Genomic DNA, 16,799 nt, shown 5'->3' on the forward strand with positions numbered 1-16,799 from the left:
TCATTGTTTTAGTTTACAGTGGAGCCCCTAGTCCCACTCTACATGCCTCTGATTCCTCCTTGGTCCCACCCCCTACACATGCGGTGACCTCACCCAGTATAACCAGCACGTCCAGAGATGCAACCTCTCTTATCATCACTCAGTGCTTGGGCTTACCTCCACTGTCCCCGCACCCCACCATATCCCTGTCTGCACATTATGCCCTGAATCTATTCTACCACGGCCAGAAATCTGCTCCTTTTATTCTCTGTCCCCAACGCACTAGACGACCAGTCTTGATAGCCTTTAGCCGTACCCTCATCCTACTCCTCCTCTGTTTCTCGGGTGATGTGGAGGTAAACCCTGGCCCTGCGTGTTCCCAGGCCCCTCATTTGTTGACTTCTGTAATCAAAAAATCCTTGGTTTCATGCATGTTAACATCAGAAGCCTCCTCCCTAAGTTTGTTTTACTCACTGCTTTTGCACACTCCGCCAACCCTGATGTCCTTGCTGTGTCTGAATCCTGGCTTAGGAAGGCCACCAAAAATTCTGAGATTTCCATACCCAACTAAAACATTTTCCGTCAAGATAGAACTGCCAAAGGGGGAGGATCTACTGCAGAGATAGAACTTTCCAAGCTGTCATACTTTCCAGGTCTATGCCCAAACAGTTCGAGCTTCTAATATTTGTTTTTATCTCTCCAGAAATAAGTCTCTCACTGTTGCCGCCTGTTATAGACCCCCCTCAGCTCACAGCTGTGCCCTGGACACCATATGTGAATTGATTGCCCCTCATCTATCTTCAGATTTCGTTCTGCTAGGTGACCTAAACTGGGATATGCTTAACTCCCCAGCAGTCCTGCAATCTAAGATAGATGCCCTCAATCTCACACAAATTATCAAGGAACCCACCAGGTACAACCCTAAATCCGTAAACATGGGCACCCTCATAGATATTATCCTCACCAACTTGCCCTCCAAATACACCTCTGCTGTTTTCAATCAGGATCTCAGCGATCACTGCCTCATTGCCTGCATCTGCTATGGTCCGCGGTCAAACGACCACCCCTCATCACTGTCAAACGCTCCCTAAAACATTTCTGCGAGCAGGCCTTTCTAATCGACCTGGCCCGGGTATCCTGGAAGGATATTGACCTCATCCCATCAGTCAAGGATGCCTGGTCATTCTTTAAAAGTAATTTCCTCACCATCTTAAATAAGCATGCCCCTTTCAAAAAAATGTAGAACTAAGAACAGCTATAGCCCTTGGTTCACTCCAGACCTGACTGCCCTTGACCAGCACAAAAACATCCTGTGGCGGACTGCAATAGCATCGAATAGTCCCCGCGATATGCAACTGTTCAGGGAAGTCAGGAACCAATACACGCAGTCAGTAAGGAAAGCAAAGGCTAGCTTTTTCAAACAGACATTTGCATCCTGTAGCTCTAACTCCAAAAGGTTTTGGGACACTGTAAAGTCCATGGAGAACAAGAGCAACTCCTCCCAGCTGCCCACTGCACTGAGGCTAGGTAACACGGTCACCACCGATAAATCAATGATAATCGAAAATTTCAATAAGCATTTCTCTACGGCTGGCCATGCTACCCCAACCCTGGCCAATAGCTCCGCACCCCCCGCAGATACTTGCCCGAGCCTCCCCAGCTTCTCCTTCACCCAAATCCAGATAGCAGATGTTCTGAAAGAGCTGCAAAACCTGGACCCGTACAAATCAGCTGGGCTAGACAATCTGGACCCTCTCTTTCTAAAATTATTCGCCGCCATTGTTGCAACCCCTATTACCAGTCTGTTCAACCTTTTTTTCGTATCGTCCAAGATCCCTAAAGATTGGAAAGCTGCCGCGGGCATCCCCCTCTTCAAAGGGGGTGACACTCTAGACCCAAACTGTTATAGACCTATATCCATCTTGCCCTGCCTTTCTAAAGTCTTCGAAAGCCAAGTTAATAAACAGATCACTGACCATTTCGAATCCCACCGTATCTTCTCCGCTGTGCAGTCCAGTTTCCGAGCTGGTCATGGGTGCACCTCAGCCACGCTCAAGGTACTAAACGATATCATAACTGCCATCGATAAAAGACAGTACTGTGCAGCCGTCTTCATCGACCTGGCCAAGGCTTTCGACTCTGTCAATCACCGTATTCTTATCGGCAGACTCAATAGCCTTGGTTTCTCAAATGACTGCCTCGCCTGGTTCACCGACTAATTCACAGATAGAGTTCAGTGTGTCAAATCGGAGGGCCTGTTGTCCGGACCTCTGGCAGTCTCTATGGGGGTACCACAGGATTCAATTCTCGGGCCGACTCTTTTCTCTGTATATATCAAAGATGTCGCTCTTGCTGCGGGTGATTCTTAGATCCACCTCTACGCAGACGACACCATTCTGTATACAGCTGGCCCTTCTTTGGACACTGTGTTAACTAACCTCCAAACGAGCTTCAATGCCATACAACTCTCCTTCCGTGGCCTCCAACTGCTCTTAAACGCTAGTAAAACCAAATGCATGCTTTTCAACCGTCGCTGCCCGCACCCGCCCGCCCGACTAGCATCACTACTCTGGACGGTTCTGGCCTAGAATATGTGGACAACTACAAATACCTAGGTGTCTGGCTAGACTGTAAACTCTCCTTCCAGACTTGTATTAAACATCTCCAATCCAAAATCGGCTTTCTGTTTCGCAACAAAGCCTCCTTCACTCACGCCGCCAAACTTACCCTCGTAAAACTGACTATCCTACCGATCCTCGACTTCGGCAATGTCATCTACAAAATAGCTTCCAATACTCTACTCAGCAAATTGGATGCAGTCTATCACAGTGCCATCCGTTTTGTTACCAAAGCCCCTTATACCACCCACCACTGCGACCTGTATGCTCTAGTAGGCTGGCCCTGGCTACATATTCGTCGCCAGACCCACTGGTTCCAGGTCATCTATAAGTCTATGCTAGGTAAAGGTCCGCCTTATCTCAGCTCACTGGTCACTATAACAACACCCACCTGTAGCACGCGCTCCCGCAGGTATATCTCACTGGTCATCCCCAAAGCCAACACCTGCTTTGGCCGCCTTTCCTTCCAGTTCTCTGCTGCCAGTGATTGGAACAAATTGCAAAAATCGCTGAAGCTGGAGACTTATATTTTCCTCACTAACTTTAAACATCAGCTATCTGAGCAGCTAACCGATTGCTGCAGCTGTACATAGTCCATCTGTAAATAGCCCACCCAATCTACCTACCTCATTCGCATATTGTTTTTATTTACTTTTCTGCTCTTTTGCACACCAGTATCTCTACTTGCACATCATCATCTGCTCATCTGTCACTCCAGTGTTAATCTGCTAAATTGTAATTACTTTGCTACTATGGCCTATTTATTGCCTTACCTCCTCACGCCATTTGCACACACTGTATATAGACTTTCCTTTTTTTTCTTTTTTTTGTGTTATTGACTGTATGTTTTGTTTATTCCATGTGTAACTGTTGTTTGTGTCGCACTGCTTTCCTTTATCTTGGCCATGTCGCACTTGTAAATGATAACTTGTTCTAAACTAGCTTACCTGGTTAAATAAAGGTGATATTATATATATATATATATATATATATATATATATATATATATATACTATTCATACTATTTCTATGGCAGCACATGCAGTCAGGAGCGGAGGAGAGGAGAAAATGTGCATCTGTATAATATACAGTACCAGTCAAAAGTTTGGACACACCTACTCATTCAAGGGTTTTTCTTTATTTTTACTATTTTCTACATTCTAAAATAATAGTGAAGATAACCATCCTATGAAATAACACATATGGAATCATGTAGTAACCAAAAAAGTGTTAAACAAAAATATATTTTATATTTGAGATTCTTCAAAGTAGCCACCCTTTGTCTTGATGACAGCTTTGCACACTTTGAGCCAATCAGCAGATAGCCCTATTTGGTAAAAGACCAAGTCCGTATTATGACAAGAGCAGCTCAAATAAGTAAAGAGAAATGACAGTCCATCATTACTTTAAGACATGAAGGTCAGTCAATCTGGAACATTTCATGTGCAGTCCCAAAAACCATCAAGCGCTATGATGAAACTGGCTCTCATAAGACCGCCACAGGAAGGGAAGACCCAAAGTTTCCTCTACCAGCCTCAGAAATTGCAGCCCAAATAAATTCTTCACAGAGTTCAGGTAACAGACACATCTCAACATCAACTGTTCAGAGGAGACTGCGTGAATCAGGCCTTCATGGTCGAATTGCTGCAAAGAAACCACTACTAAAGGACACCAATAAGAAGAATAGACTTGCTTTGGCAAAGAAACATGAGCAATGGACATTAGACCAGTGGAAACCTGTCCTTTGGTCTGATGAGTCCAAATTTGAGATTTTTGGTTCCAACCTCCGTGTCTTTGTGAGACGCAGAGTAGGTGAACGGATGATCTCTGCACGTGTGGTTCCCACCGTGAAGCATGGAGGAGGAGGTGTGATGGTGTGGGGGTGCTTTTCTGGAGACATGTCAGGGATTTATTTAGAATTCAAGGCACACTTAACCAGCATGGCTACCACAGCATTCTGCAGCGATACGCCATCCCCTCTGGTTTGCGCTTAGTGGGACTATACATTTTTTTTAACAGGATAATGACCTAATACACCTCCAGGCTGTGTAAGGGCTATTTGACCAAGAAGGAGAGTGATGGCCTCCACAATCACCCGACCTCAAACAAATTGAGATGGATTGGAATGAGTTGTACCGCAGAGTGAAGGAAAAGCAACCAACAAGTGCTCAGCATATGTGGGAACTCCTTCAAGACTGTTGGAAAAGCATTCCAGGTGAAGCTGGTTGAGAGAATGCCAACAGTGTGTAAAGCTGTCAAAGGCAAAGGGTGGCGACTTTGAAGAATCTCAAGTATGAAATATATTTTGATTTGGTTAACCTGTTATGGCTAGGGGGCAGTATTTTCACGGCTGGATAAAAAACGTACCCGATTTAATCTGGTTACTACCCAGTAACTAGAATATGCATATAATTATTGGCTTTGGATAGAAAACACTCCAAAGTTTCTAAAACTGTTTGAATGGTGTCTGTGAGTATAACAGAACTCATATGGCAGGCAAAAACCTGAGAAGGTTTCATTCAGGAAGTGGCCTGTCTGACAAGGTGTCGTTCTTCTTGTCTCTGTTTATTGAAGAGTGAGGATCTTAGCTGTCCCGTGACACTTCCTACGGCTGCCATAGGCTCTCAGAAGGCGGCAAAATACTGAATCGTGGCTTTGCAGGCTCTGGCTGAAACAAAGTAGCGCGTTTGGGTAGTGGCTGGTTACAGTACTGTGAGACTCAGGCTCGTGCCCGCGTCGACCGAAAGCTTTGTTTACTTTCCTCTGTTTAGCTAAATGGACATTCCCGGTCGGAATATTATCGCTTTTTTACGAGAAAAATGGCATAAAAATGGATTTTAAACAGCGGTTGACATGCTTTGAAGTACGGTAATGGAATATTTCGATTTTTTTGGTCACGAATTGCGCCATGCGCACGACCCTGATTTACCATTTCGGATAGTGTCTGGGACGCACGAACAAAACGCCGCTATTCGGATATAACGATGGATTATTTTGGACCAAACCAACATTTGTTATTGAAGTAGCAGTCCTGGGAGTGCATTCTGACGAAGACAACAAAAGGTAATCAAACTTTTATAATAGTAAATCTGATATTGGTGAGTGCTAAACTTGCCGGGTGTCTAAATAGCTAGCCCGTGATGGCTGGGCTATGTACTTAGAATATTGAAAAATGTGCTTTCACCAAAAAGCTATTTTAAAATCGGACATATCGAGTGCATAGAGGAGTTCTGTGTCTATAATTCTTAAAATAATTGTTATGCTTTTTGTGAACGTTTATCGTGAGTAATTTAGTAAATTGTTAGCAAATTCCTCCGGAAGTTTGCGGGGGGTATGCTAGTTCTGAACGTCACATGCTAATGTAAAAAGCTGGTTTTTGATATAAATATGAACTTGATTGAATAAAACATGCATGTATTGTATAACATAATGTCCTAGGTTTGTCATCTGCTGAAGATCATCAAAGGTTAGTGCTGCATTTAGCTGTCTTCTGGGTTTTTCTGACATTATATGCTAGCTTGAAAAATGGGTGTCTGATTATTTCTAGCTTGGTACTCTGCTGACATAATCTAATGTTTTGCTTTCGCTGTAAAGCCTTTTTGAAATCGGACAGTGTTGTTAGATAAAGGAGAGTCTTGTCTTTAAAATGCTGTGAAATAGTCATATGTTTGAAAAATTTAAGTTTTTGTATTTTTGAGGAATTTGTAATTGGCGCCACGCCTATCATTGGATATTGGAGCAGGTGTTCCGCTAGCGGAACGTCTAGATGTAAGAGGTTAACACTTTTTTGGTTACTACATAAATCCATATGTGTTATTTCATAGTTTTGATGTCCTCACTATTATTCTACAATGTAGAAAATAGTAAAAAATAAAGAAAACCCCTTGAATGAGTAGGTGTGTCCAAACCTTTGACTGTATATTTTTTGGTATCTATTTTTGGGGCTATTCGAACGGTTATTACGGTAACCGCTGTCATTTGGCTGGCCAAAATCCATCATCCAAAACCCATGACCATCACAGCCCTACTCGGAACAGATGACAACAGGACCCCTTGGAAGACAAGCCACCTGTTAGTGTACATACACACACACACACACACCTGTTACCTGTAGGCAACTCTGTAGGCACTCTGCTTCCATCCTCCCTCCCCCCTCACTGTCATAGGTTTACTGAACACACACCCCCCACCCTATTGTTTCCCCTCCCCCTAGTGTTTTCCCTTTTCCACACCTCACATTCGAGTTCCCCAATACATTCGACTTACAGTATTATATATTCTCCAGTACTAGCACACTAAGCTTGGAAGCCAATAAGTTCATGTGAATTATTGACGATGCACTTAGGCTGATGTTATAATTTAACTTTTTTGTAATATATATATTATATGACATCACATTTTATGTATGTTTCTGCATATGTACTATGATATTCTAATAAACCTAAACTATGGGTAAAAATGGGTTCCTTCTGGTTCCTACTGTTTCCCCTACCTACTTAGACACTCTTCTGGTAACCCTGGAAACCAACAATCCCTTGAGGCCTAAGCACCGGTTCGACCTAGGGGAAACCCTAACCACTCTAACCATTTTGGGGCTGACTGTCGTAGTTGTAGTGTTAATGGTGAGTTTGTGTGTTTGTTAATGGTTTAATTTAATCATGTCTGGGTGACATGTCAAGGCTAATAACACTTAGCTCTGAGCTAATGAACATGATGCAAATACACTGGGGACTACTGAGGGGGTGGAGGAAAGAGAGAGAGAGGGGGAGAAAGATGGGAAAGGGAGGGAGATCAGGAGAAAGGGGAGAGATAGAGACAGAAGGGGGGATAGATCCAGGAGGGAGGGAAGGAGTTGGGGGAGAGAGAGACAAAAAGAGAGTAGCGAGAGAGAGGGAGATTGTTTGTGTTTGCCATTAATTAGCATACTGTATCTGTTTTGTTGAAACAAATCAGTGCTCATTTTCACAGACAAACACACATGCACGCACAAACACACACACACACAGTTCTAATCCAATCAGCCTATAGTTTATAAGGGGCCAAATTCTTAGGTCTATGACTAGGTTAATCTGAGTCATGTGACTTCAGGAAACACAATCTAATAATCTCTCTCTCACACACACATACACACACACACACACACACACAAACACACACACACACAAACTATTTTAGGCATGGTTCCGCATTGCATGGCCTATTTGATTGACAGCTTGCAATCCAATCTAGGCTTTGATATTAGCTACTGTAGCTCCTGTGCAATTATCTAACCAATCATCAATACAACCTAGTGTTGTCACGATACCAGAATTTTGACTTCGATATCAATACCAGAGCTGTGTTCAAATACATTTACATTTACATTTAAGTCATTTAGCAGACGCTCTTATCCAGAGCGACTTACAAATTGGTGCATTCACCTTATGATATCCAGTGGAACAACCACTTTACAATAGTGCATCTAAATCTTTTAAGGGGGGGGGGGTTAGAAGGATTACTTTATCCTATCCTAGGTATTCCTTAAAGAGGTGGGGTTTCAGGTGTCTCCGGAAGGTGGTGATTGACTCCGCTGTCCTGGCGTCGTGAGGGAGCTTGTTCCACCATTGGGGTGCCAGAGCAGCGAACAGTTTTGACTGGGCTGAGCGGGAACTGTGCTTCCTCAGAGGTAGGGGGGCCAGCAGGCCAGAGGTGGATGAACGCAGTGCCCTTGTTTGGGTGTAGGGCCTGATCAGAGCCTGAAGGTATGGAGGTGCCGTTCCCTTCACAGCTCCGTAGGCAATCACCATGGTCTTGTAGCGGATGCGAGCTTCAACTGGAAGCCAGTGGAGAGAGCGGAGGAGCGGGGTGACGTGAGAGAACTTGGGAAGGTTGAACACCAGACGGGCTGCGGCTTTCTGTATGAGTTGTAGGGGTTTAATGGCACAGGCAGGGAGCCCAGCCAACCGCGAGTTGCAGTAATCCAGACGGGAGATGACAAGTGCCTGGATTAGGACCTGCGCCGCTTCTTGTGTGAGGCAGGGTCGTACTCTGCGAATGTTGTAGAGCATGAACCTACAGAAATACCCATACTAACATACTGTATACTACATACTAAATGAGTATATACTGCATACTATATACTATTAGTTCATTGCAGTATACCGTAAACGAATGGTATCCTTTCAGTTAAGCGTACTAGCGCTTCACCCGTCTTCAGGAAGTTGATGCTGTTGCTATGCAACCTCTTGCTAGCTTGTTAGCATAACAAATTACTAGCTAGACATCTTACAACTTCGGGTGAGTTCGTAAATTCAATCTGGAGTGCCAGAGTGTGCTCAGAGTGCGCTCTGGGCGTTCGTAAATTCAGAGCATTGTCATATTGTCCATTTGTAAATTCAGAGAAATTCAGTCAGTTTGTTCGTCCGTAAAATTCTGTGCGTTTTGCTCTTGGAGCGTTCAGAGCACACACTAGATGCTCTGGCCGAGGAGTAGGGTTGATCCGAGCGTTCTGACCTCACAACGGCAGTCAAACACCCAAACTAGCTGGCTAACGTTGGCTAGCTTGCTAGCTACTTCCAGACACAAATGAGAGAACACCTCACTCTGACCATTTTACTAGCCCTAGCAGAGCTGGTTAAGCTGTTTTCACAGCCCTTGCTGTCTCTGCCTGGCCGGTTCCCCTCTCTCCACTGGGATTCTCTGCCTCTAACCCTATTACAGGGGCTGAGTCACCTGGCTTACTGGTGTTCTTCCACGCCATCCCTAAGAGGGGTGCATCACTTGAGTGGGTTGAGTCACTGAAGTGGTCTTCCTGTCTGGGTTGCCCCCCCCCCCCCCCCCCGGGTTGTGCCGTGGCGGAGATCTTTGTGGGCTATTCTCGGCTTTGTCTCAGGATGGTAAGTTGGTGTTTGAAGATATCCCTCTAGTGGTGTGGGGGCTGTGCTTTGGCAAAGTGGGTGGGGTTATATCCTGCCTGTTTGGCCCTGTCTGGGGGTATCATCGGATGGGGCCACAGTGTCTCCTGACCCCTCCTGTCTCAGCCTCCAGTATTTATGCTGCAGTAGTTTGTGTCAGGGGGCTAGGGTCAGTCTGTTATATCTGGAGTATTTCTCCTGTCTTATCCGGTGTCCTGTGTGAAGTATGCCCTCTCTAATTCTCTCTTTCTTTCTCTCTCTCAGAGGACCTGAGCCCTAGGACCATGCCTCAGGACTACCTGGCATGATGACTCCTTGCTGTCCCCAGTCCACCTAGCCGTACTGCTGCTCCAGTTTCAACTGTTCTGCCTGTGGCCATGGAACCCTGACCTGTTCACCGGACGTGCTACCTGTCCCAGACCTGCTGTTTTCAACTCTCTAGAGACAGCAGGAGCGGAAGAGATACTCTCAATGATCGGCTATGAAAAGCTAACTGACATTTACTCTTGAGGTGCTGACTTGTTGCACCCTCGACAACTACTGTGATTATTATTATTTGGCCATGCTGGTCATTTATGAACATTTGAACATCTTGGCCATGTTCTGTTATAATCTCCACCAGGCACAGCCAGAAGAGGACTGGCCACCCCTCATAGCCTGGTTCCTCTCTAGGTTTCTTCCTAGGTTTTGGCCTATCTAGGGAGTTTTTCCTAGCCACCGTGCTTCTACACCTGCATTACTTGCTGTTTGGGGTTTTAGGCTGGGTTTCTGTATAGCACTTTGAGATATCAGCTGATGTAAGAAGGGCTATATAAATACATTTGATTTGATTTATCTAGAGCGTTGGTGAGTGTAACTGTGCTGGTGGCAACAATTTAATTGCGTTTTTTTTGCAAACGTTTACTGACACCGGCCATATTCAATGGGTGTTGAGCGTTCGTAAATTCATCAGTTATTCTGCGCTCTGGCACACTCAGACAAGAGTGCTCTGAAATCGGAGTAGATAGCCAGAGCGAATTAACAATGTCCATAAAGAAAGCACAACGATTTTACCATGAAGCTAAGCTAAGAATGATGTGAATAATCAAGTCAATAAACATTGGGTAGTTAGTTAGATAGCATATAGTTAATATACTGGTGTATTAGTAGCCAACTAATGTTAGGTAGCTGGCTAACATACCGGTACATACTGCTGTAATGATATGCTATGTGGTTCGTAAGGATAGCGTAGCTAACAAACTATCAGCCAACATAACGTGTAATGTAACTTTATTACGTAACGTTACTTTATTACATTTATCAAAATGTTCTTAACATTTGACATAATTAGTTAAAACAATGAATTTGTATCCACTCTCGTCGGACTTCAGCTGCATATTTTCCTCCATTTTCTTAAAATCTGAAAACGTTGTGAAACCACGACTACTTTCTGAAGAATTGCATTATGGGCCCTAAAAGCACGGAAATAGTGTCCACTGCTTGTATACTTCGTATTTTGGTGAATGTAGAACGACATCTGGGAACTTTTGGCATACTAACTGTATCCATACTATGACCAATAAGCATACTACATACTCAATTTACTTTACAAATAGTATAGTTAGTGCAGTTAGTATGAGTATTCGAATACAGCTCATGTTTAGTATCACAATGCTCGTGTAACAGTGTAGGTTCCGTCCCTCTCTTCGCCCCAACCCGGGCTCGAACCAGGGACCCTTGCACACATCAACAACTGACACCCACGAAGCATCATTACCCATCGCGCCACAAAAGCCACGGCTCTTGCAACGCAAGGGGAACAACCACTTCAGGTCTCAGAGCGAGTGACGTCACTGATTGAAACACTATTAGCGCACACCACCGCTAACTAACTAGCCATTTCACATCGGTTACACTCGATCACGATACTCGATACCAAAACGATAACAAAACGATACCACAACAAACAAAAAAGAAGGCGTATTAGCCAAAGTCACACAATGGCACTTCATCCAGACAGATAAACTCAGCTACTGCTCTGTTCAATATCATTACATTTGAAAATGTTTATGCACATTTTTTCAGAGACAGCCATGTATGCATTAATGAATCAATTATACAATCATACAATCAATCTGACTTTGTTTTTACCAACCTAACTACAAAACAACATAATGATAATAATTTATTTGAATGGTACATCTCTATTGATAAACTGGGTAAATCAAGATGTATCTTAGGTCAATTCACATTACAGGTGAATGCATATTATTCAATAGGAGTGTGTGCGTGCATTGAGATATTGAGCTTGTTTTAGCTGATTTCATGGGGCTACAGATGACAAAACAATCCCTTCCATTTAAGACTTATTTTAATTGAGACTGCTAGGAGAACATATTATTTTATTGTACTGGTCAACAACATTTGAATAGAAGAAGCATTTTTTAAAGTGAGCGATGTCTCTTTAAAAAAGTAATGACGTAATTCGCCAGGCAGAACGTGGCTGTGGAATATTACTTTGTGGCTATGGAATCTAGTGGAAACCAGATGGGAGGTGAGGAAGACGAAGAAGTGAATTCGTTTTTGGCGGTGAGGGAAACGAAGTGAATTAATAAAGTTTTTGGTGACAATCAGCTTTGAAATCAGCATATATTGCATTATGGTTTGCAACAACTAGGGTTGTGAATTCAGCTGTAAGCTAGCAAGGAAAGTTAGCCTACAAATTAAAGATAGAAGCTACCAATATCGTCTTGCATTGTGTAAAGGTGTTCTAGCCTGTATGGACATTGTTTTGCGAAAAGTAATAAAAATGTTCAAAATGTCTACATGCCGCGTTGCATTATTCAAGTGTGATAACTTCTGTGCAGCATGAGTGGGGAGGTAACAATGCAGCCAGATAGATCGAGCAATGAATAAGTGGAGCAGGCACTTTGGTCTTCACTCTATAAACGGGCTGCGCTGATACAGACTTGATCCTCTCAATCACGTGAGACACATTTGACAGAAGTAATGAACATTGAAAAAATGATGGTACCGAACCTTTTTAGTTTTCGATGCCAGCTGCCCAACAAAAGGCTACCTTTCATCAGCTACCTGTCATCAGTATTCCTCAGAGATGGGGCCATACCACAAACTATTTAATACAATTCCACATTGCATTCTGTCTCTGTTGCTCATTCAGTTAATCATTCAGCCTGTACTAGAATAAAAAAAAATATATATATATATATATATATATATATATTTTTTTTTTTTTTTCATTACTATATATATATATATATATATATATATATATATATATATATATATATATATATATATATATATATATAGTAATGAAACAGCAGGCAGGGAGCAGGTCTCAAACCCTCGACCTTCAAGCCCGAAGTCCGGCGCGCTATTGACTGTGCCGAAAAAGCATGCTCGAGCGGCAGAGTCGATTTCCGCGCTTATAAACCCAGGGTCGTCACACTACTCCCTCCTTTCAACGAGCGCGTCCTCGCGCTAGCTTGCGACTCAACGTCTTACAGGAACGCGCTCACCGGCCAAGCACACGCACTGTCGTGGATGCAAGGTCCGATCACTTCCGACACCAATGTAATGAAACAGGCAGGCAGGGAGCAGGTCTCGAACCCTCGACCTTCAAGGCCGAAGTCCGGCGCGCTATCGACTGTGCCGCAAAAGCATGCTCGAGCGGCAGAGTCGATTTCCGCGCTTATAAACCCAGGGTCGTCACAATATATATATATATGTCATTCAGCAGATGCTTTTATCTAATGCGACTTACAGTCATGTGTGCGTAAAGTTATTATATATTGGTGGTCTCAGGCATCGACCCCACTATCCTGGCATTTGCAAGCACCATACTCTACCAACTACCAGCTGAGCTATTTGCATATCTCTGGTCAAAGGTAGTGCAATGTATTGGGAAAAGTGCACTCTATGGGAAAGGGCATAGGCCAATAGGGTATCATTTGATTGAACCAGCTGTCTCAGGAACAAACACAGCCATGAGATCACTATAAAAGCAACACCATATAGGTGACAGCTATGGCTTCATATTGATCCACAATGATCTATGACTGTCAATCAGTAACTGTAACGATTCAACCCGGCAATCACTATAAATGTATTGACCAAATTCAAACAAACTTTATGTCTTACTCAATAATACACTGTTATTAATCAGTTACTAATCAGTTGCCAATGATGTGTGTGGGTGTGAGTGTGTTTTCAGAACATTAAGCCTAGGCCTACTATCCTAACCAGGATCAATTCCACAGTTCATCTCTCATGATGACAAGAAAAATGTGATTTGGAGTCCCATAGGGCGGCGCAGCTTCGTCCGGGTTTGGCCGGGGTAGGCCTTCATTGTAAATAAGAATTTGTTCTTAAATGACTTGCCTAGTTAAATAAATGTTCAATAAAAAAATGATTTGTGTGTGTGTGTCTCTCCTACCTTGGCACGTAACTGTCCTGACGTGGACACTTTCCGGATCAGCTTCTGCTCCGTCTCGTCCGTCTCTCCGTCGCTATCCGAGCTCTCTTCCCCGGGTTCGGGCTGCCCTAGGCGGTCAGATTCCTGTGAAGACGTCAACTCCCGCGGTTCTTGGACGTACAAGACATTCGGGTTTAGTTTGGAAGCCATGATGGTGATTGTTTGAAGGAACGGACTTGGGAAAAGGAGGAGAGGAGAAGATGCGACGTGATGTGCGTGACCAGACTTCAATCTTTACACTTCTTCGTCCGTTGATCTAAGGTAGCCTCGATCCTCTGAAAAGATGAATGATTCATATTTTATTATTTAAAAAAAGTGCCAGTTGGCAGTTAGTTAGGCAGGTGTTTGAAATATCCTCGTATGTCAGAGCAAGACAGTTTGAAATGTCCCCGTATAGAGCAAATCAGTTTGCCACTCTCACTCTTTGGGTTTGCGTTTTGATGGTGTAAGGCATATGGACTGTACCATTGTGTGAAATCATTATTTTAATTCGTGCAAACTGTTAAAATGGCTTAACTTGGGTGGTGTTACTGTTAACACAGTTCAGAAAATGGAGTGTTGCTAGGGTGGGAGTGACTGAGTTCATTTTCTTTCTCTTTAGTGGTTCCTCTGCTTAACTGTCTTAGTCACTGCATGATGTGGTGAAGCCTATAGCACTTGTGTGAATACCAACACAATCATTTTGACTTTATGCAAACTGTTAGAATGGTTAACCTGGGTACTGTTAAACTGTTTAGCCGGTTGTTGAGTTAAAACAAACATAGAGCTACATTTGGCTGCCCACAACATGACATGTAGGCCTATTTCTCTACATAGGGCAATGATAAGACTTACTCATTGTATAACAGCTTTTTCTGAACATCTGCCATTGATGATAATGAAGATGATGATGATGGTTATTACAAAGGATAGGCCTAATATAGCATTAAATGATGACATGACAATAAGCCTTCATGCTTCAACAGTGATGAAAAGACAGTCATAAAATATAACATGATTACAAAAAACTGTAACTGTAACCCGTTACATTAAGCCTTTAGAAAATGCAGCATATGGCATTCATTTTTCACATGCAAATAGCAGTTTTCAGTAGTGCTCAAACCATGCCATTTCATGAGAGTAGTCCTCCATGACAAGAAGATAAACAACAGAGTAGGCTAAAAAGTCCTTAATATTTGGGTTATGCTCAGGTAAAACAATTTGCCTAATCTATATTTCCATATTACAGAGTCCTACTCTTGAAGATCAAGGGGTATTCAATTAGGCTAATTGGAATGACTGGAAATCTGACAGACACTGGTTTTTAATGTAAAGATAGGCTATAGCCTAATCGTATTATTATCTACATCAGAAAGCAAAGCGTTAGAAGAAGCCTACACAACCAACCGATAAAGTAAATTCCAACATCCATTTATGGCCACCAGCTACGTAAACTCTTAACATCGATTTATCCTGCAACAGATGTCGTTCAATTGGTAATATTAATTTGTATCTTCATCTAATGCCTCTTAAAGGGAAATTAATCTAAAAATAACTGAAAGTAATCAGATTATGTTACTGAGTTTGTGTGATCCAAAAGTTACGTTACTGATTACAATTTTGGACAGGTCACCAGTAACTGTAAAGAATTAGGCTACATTTAGAAAGTAACACACACACAGGATTGTCATAAAAATCATGCACACACATTCCAGTAGGCTATTACAACACACACACCGCATGAACATTTCAATTTGTCACTTTCAAGTCATTTTGGCATATAAATGTTATAATATGTATCGCAATAACATCATGCTATATTTCTCAGTGGTCACCTGCAGTCGAGTGGTTGCTAACAGAACACCTGACTGTCATCATGTGTCTCAAGTGTGTGTCCTGTTTCCTTGGTTTCAGCTCTCTGAATTTAACCGACGTGTTGCTACTACACAACGAACGACCGACCTCACCATCTAGTCTACAGTAGCCAAAGAGCAGTATGATTACAAATCATATGACGATACATTATAGCGCTATGCGTTTATAAGGCTATTTCTTTTGAGACGAAAACGTTAAAAAATAAACAGATTTTTCTGTAACCTTCAGTTATTTTCTTCTTTGGAACAACAAGCAGTAGCGCGTCGCCAGGGCTTCGTTCTACCTTTTAGAACTGGCGGCTCTCGAGCGACAACGTTTGATCATTCATTCCATTGAGAATGGGATCGTTAATAACGACGGAGACTGCCACAAAACACGGATTTCAATACTATCCATTCATCCGTTCATCTATCAACGTATTCATTAATTTATTCCGTTCACCGGCGAAGCTCAGTAAAAACCGTTTCAATTCTAAAAAAACGATCGTCAAAATCCGGTAGCCTAAACCAGCCTCTTTCAAGGTAACGTTTAGGAACGAACACCGTAGCAAGCTGTGGTGCCATGCATCTGTATTCTACCGGGGGCGATTAAATAAGTATCTCTGTTACCGTGGCGTCCCCCGCTGCTTTTGCCCGGCCTGGGTACCTGTCTCTCGGCTTGAATCCTCCCACACGACTGAGCACTATCAAATCTCTGGTTCTCTCCCTCCGCTCTCACACCGACACACACTATACGCATAGCATCGGGGGCGATTTGAATCAGTTGGTTGGGAGGGGAGGAGGAGATGGGGGGAGACAGAAGAGCTTAGAGGAAGGAGGGTGATTTGAAGGCTACTTAAACTAGCCTTCACGAGAATGCAGTGAAACAGAGAGAGAGATTAAATCAAAACTGCAAGCTATTTCTTCCCAGGTTAAACGGGGGAGTGAAACATTTACAATGAAAGCACCCACAGCACCGGATAATTGTAATCAGTTTACC

At 43.1% G+C, this 16,799-nt stretch overlaps 1 protein-coding gene across 3 annotated transcripts in view; it reads right to left on the minus strand.

The window, feature by feature from the left end:
* Positions 1 to 16,578, minus strand: part of si:dkey-172j4.3 (diacylglycerol kinase delta) — a 137,824-nt gene extending 121,246 nt beyond the window's left edge. The window contains exons 1-2 of one of the 3 annotated variants that reach the window (XM_082977556.1): positions 16,430 to 16,578; positions 13,929 to 14,242 (exon numbers count right to left, since the gene is read on the minus strand). In XM_082977556.1, coding sequence (XP_082833682.1) covers positions 13,929 to 14,117 — 189 coding nt within the window. In that variant the 5' untranslated portion in view covers positions 14,118 to 14,242; positions 16,430 to 16,578. Of the gene's footprint in view, positions 1 to 13,928; positions 14,243 to 15,781; positions 16,378 to 16,429 lie in introns of those variants that run through there. The other 2 variants (XM_082977557.1, XM_045721860.2) reach the window with 2 other exon arrangements.
* Positions 16,579 to 16,799: the final 221 nt, after the last annotated feature.

Source organism: Salmo salar, chromosome 07 (assembly GCF_965601325.2).
Source record: "Salmo salar chromosome 07, fSalSal1, whole genome shotgun sequence".
Lineage (NCBI taxonomy): Eukaryota > Metazoa > Chordata > Actinopteri > Salmoniformes > Salmonidae > Salmo > Salmo salar.